Source organism: Perca fluviatilis, chromosome 1 (assembly GCF_010015445.1).
Source record: "Perca fluviatilis chromosome 1, GENO_Pfluv_1.0, whole genome shotgun sequence".
NCBI lineage: Eukaryota > Metazoa > Chordata > Actinopteri > Perciformes > Percidae > Perca > Perca fluviatilis.
This window is the reverse complement of record NC_053112.1, coordinates 15,040,789-15,053,458: the sequence shown is the minus strand read 5'-3', so window position 1 is coordinate 15,053,458 and position 12,670 is coordinate 15,040,789. Positions and strand designations below refer to the sequence as shown.

The window sequence follows — 12,670 nt, the reverse complement described above, 5'->3', positions numbered from 1 at the left end:
TGAGGCTACTTTTTGTAGTTGTATTATACTGTTTTCATTCATTAAATCATTCATAATTCATACATTAGCCTTAGTGGTGCAAGTTTTTTTTACTGTTAACTTTTACTGGTTTATATGTGAATACAGTTCAACAGCACCACAAACTACATCCTCCAAAATGATCATACAGTTAAATCCACTTCAACTAAGACTTTGTAACCAGTAGTGGGATGTAACTAAGTATATTTATTAAAGAACTACATTTTTGAGGTAGCCTACTTGTAGTTTACCTTAGTATATTTATACTTCTACGCCACAACATTTTGGAGGCAAATATTGTACTTTTTACTCTACTACATTTATATGATAACTTTAGTAATACAAAATATATTGGTGATCAAATTATAAAACATTATTAAGCTACCCAGCAGTATATTATGTAATACATTTTTTTTATTTTTTATTTGGAAATAAAAAATTAGCTCCACCTTTACTGGCTGCAACATCAAAGTGATGTACACATTAATGCATCAATCATTATTAATAACATAAACATTATTCTAAAATGGGCCGTTCTGTATAATGGAGTAGCCTACTTCTACTTTTGGTACTTTAAGTATATTATGATGCTTAGCTTGTACTTTTTTAATTTCACTGAAGTATGTTCTGAATGCAGGACTAATTTTAGCAGATGTAAAAAAAGAAAATGTTTTACTTTGAAACTGGTGACCGGAAGTCTTCGTCATCGTATTTGACTTGACTCTTGACCTCAGCCTGGTTTTACGTGAAGCGCCGCTTCAGTGTAGACCGGCACCGGCACGTCCCCGGTCCCCGGCGTCTGTCACATGGCTAAATATGGTTGCAGAGAGTTCAGTTTGCCGGTCAAATACGTGACACCGAAACGCAAGTAGTTTTAGCCTGAACGTTAGCTCTCCAATTACTAGAAAGAGGAACACAAATCCCGGGGAAAAAAAAGGTACCTAACCTTGTGACTGCCGCCCGCAGGAAAGTTTCGCTTCTCCATTAAGTTTTCTCTGGCGTCTGTTCCTGAAAACGCCGCTTGTTTTCGAGACTGTCGTGAAGCGCACAGGATACTCCTTGAAGTTGTAATTTAGTACAGCTTTCGCTTTGTGGTTGAAAGACAACTACGCAACAAGTATTTAACTATCGGCTGCAGCTGCTGCTGTTGTTGTTGTGGCGTCCCGTGTGAACAGCTGACTCACCGAGTGAAGGCCGGGTCGCACCGGGACACAGATCTATGTTTGATCCCCAGGTTCAGCCCCGCTGAGTAGATCCTCCATGGGTCCACCGCTCACGGTCTGAAGATGATCGGGTCACCGGACCTGCTGGCCTTCACCGCCACTGAGGGTTTTGGGGAACGAGAGGAGGACGAGGGTCTACCTGAAGAGCTCTCTGTCCCCCTTTCGCCTCCATCCAACCCCTGGACCACCTCAGCCCAGTTTCACAGAGACTTTATACTGGTGGCGGAATTTTCAGAGCAGGTGTGTGTTTTTAGTTTGGATAATAAGCTGGACCTGCTGTGATACCGGTCGGCTATAGTGTTGGGAGTCATTAAAATGACTTACTCGTTTTATAGTTTTATGATGGAGGCTAGTTATCTTGGAAGGACAACAGTGGAAATAACATTTAGATCTTTATAGATCGGATATGTATGACAATAGAATAAGGTGTGCAGTGTCATAGTTCTGTAGTGTAGCCTTCTAGGATTCAATAATGATGCACATTAATTATTTTGGCCAAACAACATTCACATATGTGAATTACTCTGTTTCATAACTGAAATTCATAAAAAAGTGAAGCTCGGAATATTGATATTAACTTATAGCTTTACTTTTGTTTGTTTTTAGATTGTTTGTTTGCATTCTCCTCAACAAAAGTAATAGTGCAGCTCAGTTTCTGTCACGGTAATGGTGTCGCAACTAATAGTGACTTGAAAATGTATTCAGGAAGTCTCAGTGAGATTAAGATCTCTTTTGAGGAAGGAGAAGACATACTTTAATAACTCTGTTGTTGTTGCACATTACACACAGGCCCGGAAACCACACACATGCACAAACAGGACCCTATACATGCACTTATGAAGAGATGTCAGAGTGCAAGAGGTTATGCAAGAGAGGCCTGAGAACAAACTACATATACTCTTTAAAACAATAACAAAAATAATTATAATATTAGCAGCTAAAACTTTAGGTATCTGGGAGGAATGAGTGTCTCTAAGAAGTTAGGGCCATAGCACTGGAAACCAGTTCTTTCCCAGTTCAGAATTGGTACTAGGAACATTTAAACTTGTGAAAGTACAGTAATGCTGATGTCTTCTAGATGTCAGTGAAAACCAGACAAATCAAATAATGATGATAGGTGATAGAATACTTTATTACTCCCGGTGTGAAATTGTTGCACTACAACAGCCAAGTCACACATGAATCACACAACAAACCACTTTAAAGATTTTAACTAGAAACTGAACTAAAACTAAAAACTAGGACCAATCGGTCACTTTGAAAACACACAACAATAGTGCCTGGTACATGGTTAGTGCAAGTCTAGTACATCCTGTATATCGATAAAAATAAAATGTATATTATGTTATATATTTTTTTATCAATCAATTAATCATTTAGACTAGCCTACATTGAATTTTAGAAAAAATTCCTAGGACCCAAGGTGAAGTCTTCAAAACCCAAAGATTCTTAATCATTTTTTTTTATTATTTACAATTCTATCCATTTCTATTATATTTCCAGGTGGGGCCCAAGCCTGTGCTGACGATACCGGACGACCCCAGAGTCATCGGATCATTTGACCTCAACCACTTCTCTGTTCGCATCATGTCTGTGGACTACCAGGCGTCCGGCCCCAGCAACACTCCTCCTGCGTCCCCCGGTCCCCGCCTCAACTTCAACGAGGACTCCAAAGTGGTTCTGGGAGATTCGGCGGAGGACGCGTTTGCATACGTTCACCACATGACCCTGTATGACCTGGAGGCTCGGGGCATGGTGCGTCCCTTCTGCATGGCGTACGTGTGTTCGGACCAGAAGAAGCTGATGGAGAACTTCTCCGAGCTGTCGACGTGCTTCTCTCAGGCCTCCGACAGCCTCAAGACGGGAAACAGACAAGCATTTTCTATGGAGCTGCAGAGAAAATTACAGGAGCTTGCGTAAGATCAGGATGTACTTTGATGAAATTACCAATATACATGTGTTTATGTATTAGTGCCTGGCTGATACATCAGCAGCCACCCCTGGCTACTTGGCCAATATTAGCTTATTGCAGATATATCCATATTTGCCTATATGTTCACAATAAGAAACAAGGACATTTCAGTACAGAAATGCCTAAACTAATATTAGCATCTCTGATATTGGCCTTGGTATTGGTTGGGCTCTACTACATATTTACAGCAGTGGACACCAATGACACACACACACACACACACACACACACACACACACACACACACACACACACACACACACACACACACACACACACACACGTGATTTCACTTATTTGGACAGATTAGACCTCTTCAAAGAACTGTTGGTGTGTAGTGTACAGACTCACTTGTTTACCTGTTTACGACGGACAAATTAAAACTTTATCATTCATCTTAAGGTACAGTCAAATGACACTTTTGCATGCATTTCCTGTTTTGGTACAATCTACTCATAGACAGTATATGAATCTACTAGCCTAGAAATCTAGACGCACCCTAGCGGCAGCAAATTTAATTTGCAGCCAGGGAGAGGTCTAGGCACTCTCTGTTGACTTGCGAGCTGGAAAAACCAAACTCTGGTCAGGCCAATCACATGGTGTATAGAGTCGGTGGGCGGGCTGATGGCTGCTGCTGCTGGGAACAGCGGTCTTCTGGAAGACTTGGAGTTCAGCTTTTCTTTGAGAAAAGAACAAAGAACGGTACTGAAGTCATTCTTAAAAAGGAAGATGTGTTCGGAGTTTTGCCGACCGGATACGGCAAAAGTTTAATCTATCAACTAGCTTCTCTTCCTTCTTCGTTGCTCTGCCTGGTTGTAGCGCTATCCTATTACGTGCAGAGGGAATTTGAAAGACAACTGTTTATCCCGCCCCTCGGATTGAGCCCTGCCAAGGGTGACATCAAGATGTTGGGTCTGGCTTGTCAGGCTAGTAATCTACAGTACATCTGGCTAATTCTGCAGACTCTCAGGTCAGAGTTCACATTTGTTCTGACTAGACTTGTTTTTAGCTTGGTTCATCACAATATTTAGTACATTATCACACTACCAGACTGTAAAATGCAGCTCTCATACACAGTAAGATGGAAACATAATGTGCCGGTACCTTTTAGCAGAGGTCTAATTAGCCAGATTAAGTGAAAACACTTTGCTATTTTGGGAGTATGTGAGGTCACCTGATTGCATGTACCAATTAGAATGATGAATGTGTAATTTGTCCCACACAAACCGATGCAAGTGAGCGATGGTTATGTAAATCAAGTGTAGTCTACTCTGTACACACCCACATCACTCTGAGCAGAAGTCTAAGACCCCCTGAAAATCTTGCCTGGCCTTCAGTGGTTTAACTTCTCATCTTGCTGCAGTGATGTACAGATGTACGCCAGGACCCCTGTGGGGTGTGGGTACAGGTGCAGACTTGAAAACTTTGAGCCAGAGAAGGCCGTGAAACACAGCTCCCCCGCCTGGTGTTAAGTTCCTCTCTAAGTAACGGACTAAATGAACTCTCTGTGACTGTTTCAGGTACAGACGCTTGACTCTGCTACAGGAGACTGAACTTCAGAGGCCGACGAATGGCTTCACAGAGGAGGGAGAAGCAGCAGGTGAGCTTGAAGCTGTAGAGCGTTCAATCTTAATTCATAGAGACCTCCTCCGCCAGGTCACTTCCTACCCAAACAGGAAGCTGAAACAGCCTGACTTCCTGCCTTACGACCCAGCCGACTCCCTCGCTGATCCGACCGCCTTACTGCCTCCCGAGCCCTGCCCCCCCCTCTCCACCTCCTGCAGGTCTGAGCGCCGTCTGAAGCCTCTGCACGAGCTTTGCAACGCCTACTTCCTGTCTCTGACCAAGGAGCAGCTCGCTGACACAGAGCGCCGCCTGCGTGGCGACAGGAGTGCGTTGCGGACTGCTTGTGTCACGCGGTCGTTGTCCAGGAGGCTCACGCTCATCAACTTCCTGTTTGAGCTGTGGAGCCCAGAGGACGGAGATGAGGAGGAGAGAGAGAGCGCCGAGGTGGAGCTGCAGAGGACGGCAGGAAGTAAGAGCGGCCTGGAGATGTTCCAGTCAGAACCAATGAGCATGGAGTCCTTCTTCTCCTGCGTGGAGGAGATTCCCATCAAACTGGAGGCAGGAGAAGCTGGGACAGTGACCCCTGACCCCAACGTTGCCCCGGATATGACAGGAAGCATCAGCAGCAGCGACAGCATTGAAGTGCTCGGGACTGAGAAGTCTTATCGGACGCAGCATGGCGTCGCTGGATCTGACAGCAGAGGTATGAAACAATCAGTTGATTATTAAAATTCAATACCTTTTTTTTTTATTGGGCTGAAGGTGTCAATTTATAGAGTTTTCACCTTAGGCTCTGGGATATGGTGTCATTTTCTGCACATTTTACACACTAACAATTATTCCCCCCCAAAAATTAACATTTAAAATAATGAATTACATCCATTTTCTGACCTCTTTACACACAGGTGACCAAACAGAAATAGCGAAATCAACCGTTACAGCTGGTAATGTCAGTCTTTATTAGCTAAATACAGCACAGTGCTGACACGCTTAGTTGATTATTACATTGACAGAAAAGCATCCAACTACATTTTTGGTAATCAATTAAAGGTGCCCTGCCAAACAAAACCGTTTTTACTTGCATTTTTTGAAATATGTTAGGTCCATATGTGTTTGTGTTATGTTGTGAATGTGAAAATGAACTGCTGCCTCCTCTGTCAGCTCTAGACACTGAACAGAAATAAGCGGAGAAATCAGGCCAATTACAAAAGCTGTTCAGTCTGACATCATATTGCCTGAGCTCATTACTATTCATGAGCTCGCCCAGTTGGGCTGGGTAAAGGATTCTGACAGCCAGGCTCTCATTGACTAGCTGTTAGCCAATCAGAGTCAAGCAGCTTAGCTTGTTGAATATTAATGAGTACTGGCAGAAATCGAGCTGAGTCTTCCTGCAGGCTTTCTATACCACGCTAGAATGGCTTGAAACAAGGTAACCAAGGCATTTCTTCCACAAAAAATGTTACAGAGTCCATGGTAGAACTTCAGACATTACCACAAAGTAATGAAATATGTGTGGCAGGGCACCTTTAAAAGTCATTTTTCAAGCAGAAATGTTGAACATTTGCTGATTCCAGCTTCTCAAATTCTACAATTTTCTTTTTTTTTCTGTGTTAATTTGGTAAATCTGTTGCTTTTGTACTTTGAAAATGTCTCTCTGGACTCTGGGAAGTTGTGATGGGAGTTTTTCTCTCTTTTGACATTTTATAGATCCAACGATTAACTAATTGATAATAATAAAACCTATTCCAGTATATTGCCCTCAGACGTGCCTCTCTCTGACAACCGGACCAGCTGACACAGTTCACTCTCTTCAACAGAAACGCCCGTTGGGATGATGGACACCTCTTGCAGGCGAGCCACAGGAGATTCATGCGCCAGGCACGCGAGAGCGTACGCCAGACGAGCCAACAGTGAGGACAGCATCGAGGTACTGAGTACCACCGAGTCCATCTTTCCTGACGACCTCACCGCCATCACAGAGGAAGAAGCAGAGCACCAACTGCTGAGTAACGGCGTCGAGAATGGGAAGGTGATACTGACAGAGAGTGAATCTGACGATGCCCTCAAGGAGAGGAAGACATCGAATGCAGCTACTTCAGTAAATCAGGATGAAAACAAAGAGCCTGTTGGGGAAGATTGCAGTCTCGTTGACAGAGAAGAAACCTTAAAGCAAACAGCTGTTAATGGTGAGATTAAAATCAAAGAGGAGCAGATCGTTGAATGTTTGAAGAGCAGTCAAGTCCATGATGACAACAGTCCTGAGAAGACGTCCAAACTACTGCGAGGTAAAACATCGACTACAATGATCATTTCTTAACCCCATTTAAACATGATATAACCTTTGTGTTGTCTTCCTGTCGACCAGGAAACTTTCAGTTTTTCCGGGTCAAAATGTCAAAGTTTTTGTCAATTTTTTTTTTCTGTGCTTTTTGACGTTATTTTTTCTTTTCTTTTTTCACATTTTTGAATCTTTTCCCGACATTTTGTCACTTTTTTCAACGTTCTTTTATAGTTTTTTTTTTTTTTTTTTCAAATGCTATAAAATTGAAAAAAAAAACAAATTCATTGAAAGTAGTGAACTGATCATTTATTTTATTTGTGAAGAGCGTTGCAGGGAATTTCTGATATAGAAGCTTTTTGAAAATGGGTCAAATTTGACCCGAGGACAACAGGAGGGTTAAGGCTACGTGCACACTTATACGGCTAATTTAGAAAATCTGTTTACATGTGAAAACACCTTACGTCCACACTTTCATTTACATAGTGTTTTAAGAAAATATAAGGCCATTAAGACTTTTCCACTGGTCCACTCTGCTCCTGGATAGAGTAGACCATTTTCAGTGAAATTCTGTTTTGAAGTGTTCAGTTTTAAACAAGCGGAGGAGAAGAAAGATTCAAATGTAATGTAATCATCTTAAGGTGTCGGTATGCTAGGCAGTGCTAGGCGGTTGAAGCTCAATAACAATATACACGTCATTTATTCCATGCAGTAAGTTACTCATTACTTTTCTTTTATTACAGATACGTAATATGTCTGCAGTTATATTTTATCAAAGGTTAACTCAATTTATTACAACTTGAGTATGTTTTTGTTATTTTTAGTTAAGATAAGATAAGATAAGCCTTTATTGTCTCCTATAGGAGAAATTCGTCTTGGGCATTCGAGAGAAACGAAATGGCGACACATCGCAGCATAAACACACAATAAACATACAGTGAACCTACATAGAAACATAATCATACATTATCTCATCCAGTGTTTCAATGAACATCTAATAAACCACACACCATAACCCCCACACACACACCCACCTTTCCTCACAATCACAGAAGAACAGAAGAGAACCCTCAACACATCCTCCGCCTCGTATTGCACTTAATTTTGATAATGATTGCACATTTGCTGTTAACTCATGCTGTGGTCAATAACTTCTGTATTGCACAATGCCCAATTGCACACACACATCTTATCTCATATTATTCATTCATTTGATTGAAAGCGGCGCAAATGAGAATGTATACCTGTTAAGCTTGCAGTTATAGCAGTTATGATACTCTGCAAAATAATAGCTAACATCTGGGAACACGGCAAAGGTGGTGGTGCAGGTTGTGAACTAGTCACATGATCTAAACACTTCATTTGGAGGTGAAACTGAAACATTTATAATGTTGATTGAGAGAAGTCTTGTCAGTCAGTCTGTCTGCAAACTCGGATGGATGTTTACAACCGACAGTTTACTTTTGCTTGCCTTGGTTTTCTCCTTCAAATAAGTTTGTTTAAAACCTGTCTGAGCCTCTGACTCTGTTTCTTGCCCCCTCGGACTTCTCTTTAGTTGGTGGTACAAAGTTAATATTATTACTGATTGGAATGAGGGGCACAACTACTAAAATAACTACTAGAAATATTCTTTAACATGTAATACGACTGTTGTGTTAGTTGAAGAAGCAGTGGAGTCGACACCTCAGTGGTCTGAAGTCCGTCAGAACGTCCAGCCGGTGCCCGAGCTTCACGTCCACTTGGCCCCTCCTGTTGCCGTGGCGGAGGCTGACCGCTGGTCTCCGCCCTGCGGTCCTCTCCGGCTGCTGAGCGTCGACGAGGCGTCCGACTGCACCAGCTTCACCGGCTCCTCGGACCCGCCTTCTCCCACCCAAAATGTCCACAGCAACAGCCGCTCGAAACCGAGGAGGAGACGGAAGGCTGGACTCAGAGCCCTCCGGTTCCTCAAGCAGAACTCCTTCTCCCAGCATGCCGTGTTTTGTCTCCTGAGCGGCCGGCCGCTGGTCGTCATCGGAGGAGACGAGAGTTTGGTCACAAAACTGCTGGACGCTCTGAGTCTCTTCCTGCCTTCCCCTGGTCCTGATGGAAACGCTGTGATGCCGTGTTTGACCACGCCGCTCCAGCTGACCGACCTGCTCACCTGGAGACTGATAGGAATACACCGGTACAGTCACAGGCAACCGTTAGAAAACATTTAGTTATTTTATATTGTTTAATGTGTTCTCCCTTTCATCCCCTCATTACTATTTTTATGTTGAGATGCCCTGTCATCTTCAGAATCAGAATCCATTTTATTGGCCAAGTATACTATTGACTTCGGTAGGTGTTAACTCTAGTCTGGTTATCACCAGACCAAGCTAAATTTTTAAAGGTCCCATGACATGCTGCTCTTTGGATGCTTTTAGACCTCAGTGGTCCCCTAATACTGTATCTGAAGTCTCTTTTATATAGACCTTAGTGGTCCCCTAATACTGTATCTGAAGTCTCTTTTATATAGACCTTAGTGGTCCCCTAATACTGTATCTGAAGTCTCTTTTATATAGACCTTAGTGGTCCCCTAATACTGTATCTGAAGTCTCTTTTATATAGACCTTAGTGGTCCCCTAATACTGTATCTGAAGTCTCTTTTATATAGACCTTAGTGGTCCCCTAATAGTGTATCTGAAGTCTCTTTCCCAAAATTCAGCCTTGGTGCAGAATTACAGCCATTAGAGCCAGTCCCACAATGAGCTTTCCTTAGTATGTGCCATTTCTGTGTCTGTAGCTATTGAGGAGGAGAGAGGGGGGCAAGGTGGAGGGTGGGGGTGTGGCCTTGACCAACTGCCACTTTGCTCGTTTGAAAGCCATGATGTCTCTCTCTCATGGGTGGGCCAAATTCTCTGGGCGGTCAAAGCAGAGAAAGGGGAGGTAACCTTCCTCCTTATGACCTCATATCAGCCCATCTGAGCTTTCATTTTCTCAAAGGCAGAGCAGGATACCCAGGGCTCGGGTTACACCTATCACCATTTCTAGCCACTGGGAGACCATAGGCAGGCTGGGGGAACGCATATTAATGTTAAAAAACCTCATAAAGTGAAATTGTCATGCCATGGGACCTTTAAGATTGAACATTAGTCTGGGGAGTCTGCTCTGTACTTTCTACTGCACAAGAGGCGTGATCAACGGGCATAGTTCAAATTACTCTGTACGCAATTGGATAGTCCTTCAACCAATCAGACCAACGATCCGGGTGACGTAGCAGCGACAGCAGCATCAACGGGTTGCTGCGCTTGGGTTGTTGAATGTTGAATATAAACGAGAAGCTGCCTGGTCGCTTCCCCATCGTCATCGTGTTAAACCCGCCAATAGCGCGCCAGGTGGATGAGCTCCCCCAGTTGATCCAGTGAGGAAATCATATCGCCGGTAGATCAGGCTGGGTTTATGGTCTATGTTAACTCTCTATACATTCAACAAATAGACATGTAGTAGTAAACATTCAGTAGACAAATAATAATATAGACACATGTACAATGTATTGAATTGTACACTGTACAATAGAGACAACAATATACATATAGGAACATATCAACATAATATACAAAAATACAAATAAGACATAATATCAAGACACTGTTTGCCAACATGTTCACCATATCAGCTTTATATATATATATATATATATATATATATTGTATGTCAGTGAAGTGTTTACATCGTGTTGGCTGTTGGCTGCCCCCAATGTGGCAAAAAAACTCTGCTCTGTTACATTCTCTCCTTTTTCTTTTTGACCAGATCGTCCTCCAGCTCCTCAGCCAGCATTCTTCACTCTCTGACTCGCTACAGTCGTTATTTGGCCCTGTTGGATATGGACCAGAAGACGCTGCGCTGTCCTTCATACTCCGGCTCGCTCATCGGCAGACTGGCTAACCCTTACGCCCGCATTAGCAGAGGCATCACCTACCTGCTGCACCTGGAGAGCTGCCTGACTGCACTGGCCAACCAGGCTCTGCTGTACACGTTTAGTCCTGCGTTACGACGTCCAAACGCTGCTGGAGGCAACGATGGCACAGAAGGAGCGGACGTCCTGGTCACGCGAGGGTTCTGTAGCAGTGAGTGCGATTTGAGAGTGATGCATTTCCTGTGCGACCTCATCAAACAGCGCCACACAGGGCGTGGACCACCGGTTTTAAGATTCTCTTACAACTCAGTGCACCTGCACAGAAATACATATGCAGCCTAAACACTGGATGGACAAAAACAATTGACTAGTCATGAAGATAGTGTGTAATATTACCTACACCCACCAACACTGGTTTCTCATTAGGGTTTCTGGTTTGTCATTGTTTTTGACTGATGCAGACTGTTATCTGCCACTGAAGAATCACGCTTATGTTTTTATTTGCAGTGTTAAATGTGTGTTTGCATGATTTTTACTCCATGATGTATCTCTGGATTACTGGACACATGCACTAGTGCCTCACTGGCACCAAAGACTTTTACAGGCTGGCAGCCTCAGCAGATGATTATTATTATTATTTGTTTGTTTTTTTTTGTTGTTTTTTTTTTAAATTGGAGTGTGTTACGGTTATAGGTATTACTGAATCGCATGTAATTTAAGAGAATTGAGCCACATATGAACACTGTTGAATCCAAACAACATCTGAGATGTTAAACCAGCATGCTATTGTTGCTTGTAGTTTGTGTTTCTCACTGATCCAGAACTACACAGAATGGTAATTATTTACTTTTATAAACTTCATTGAATGTAACTAGGTCTGTTGCTCTGTCAGTTTAGCTGCAGTATAGAAAGGAGGAGCCAATTCCCTAAAATGTCAAACTTCTCCTTGAAGTTGTCTGAAAAGAGGATCTTCTATCTCATTTTAAAAATCAACCTAGACTTTAAATGAGCTACACGTTACATTATGCTCGGCTCATATTATACTTGCCATATTTGATATATTTTTTAACATTCACAATCTGAGCTGCAGAAATTGCAGTTGTACCACACAGACCACGTGTACTGCAGGTTTACAGTACACTTATTCCAGAACTTTCAACTGCATAACACGTTTTCATCAGGGTATGGAGTTCATTCACTTGTCATGGAGACGGCTCAGCTGTTGTGACAGCTTCATGCCAAGTGAGTTAACTCCACTGCTGAAGACATGACATGCAGTTGAAAGCTCTGGAAAAAGAGAGTGTACCTTGAGTTGAGATTAGTTTTGTCAAATTTTTAAATGGATTCCTAAATGACCTGGAGCCAGTGTAATCAAACTAAACTGGAGTCATTGCAGCTAAAGGCTTGTTAAGTCTGGCAGCAGAGTTTTGAAGAAGGTAGAAGTAGTTTATTGAAAACAACCTAAAAGAAAATGGATTGTTGTAATATAAATAATGAACATTATAGAACCTATTAATTAGACCTGGTGATGTGTTCACTCTAAATTGCAGCTGATGACAGAGCAACAGCCTCCTTCTGTTTAACGCTGTACTTTTACGTTTGTTATTTTATTGATGCAAATATGAGCCGAGTTTAGCGTGTGTTTATCAACTCTGGAAATAAAACCATATATTTTACACTGAGCTTCCAAATTAAGCAATATAAACAATAATTCAGCAACCAACACTTCATTTTCC

General features: G+C 42.4%; 1 protein-coding gene across 1 annotated transcript; it reads left to right on the top strand.

The window, feature by feature from the left end:
• The first annotated feature begins 746 nt into the window (after window positions 1-746).
• Window positions 747-12,612, top strand: smcr8b (Smith-Magenis syndrome chromosome region, candidate 8b). Its single transcript, XM_039803813.1, has 6 exons — window positions 747-1,481; window positions 2,745-3,157; window positions 4,734-5,482; window positions 6,597-7,064; window positions 8,717-9,221; window positions 10,829-12,612. Exons 1-6 carry the CDS (start codon window positions 1,305-1,307, stop codon window positions 11,274-11,276), a joined length of 2,760 nt encoding a protein of 919 aa, XP_039659747.1. The 5' UTR covers window positions 747-1,304; the 3' UTR covers window positions 11,277-12,612.
• Window positions 12,613-12,670: the final 58 nt, after the last annotated feature.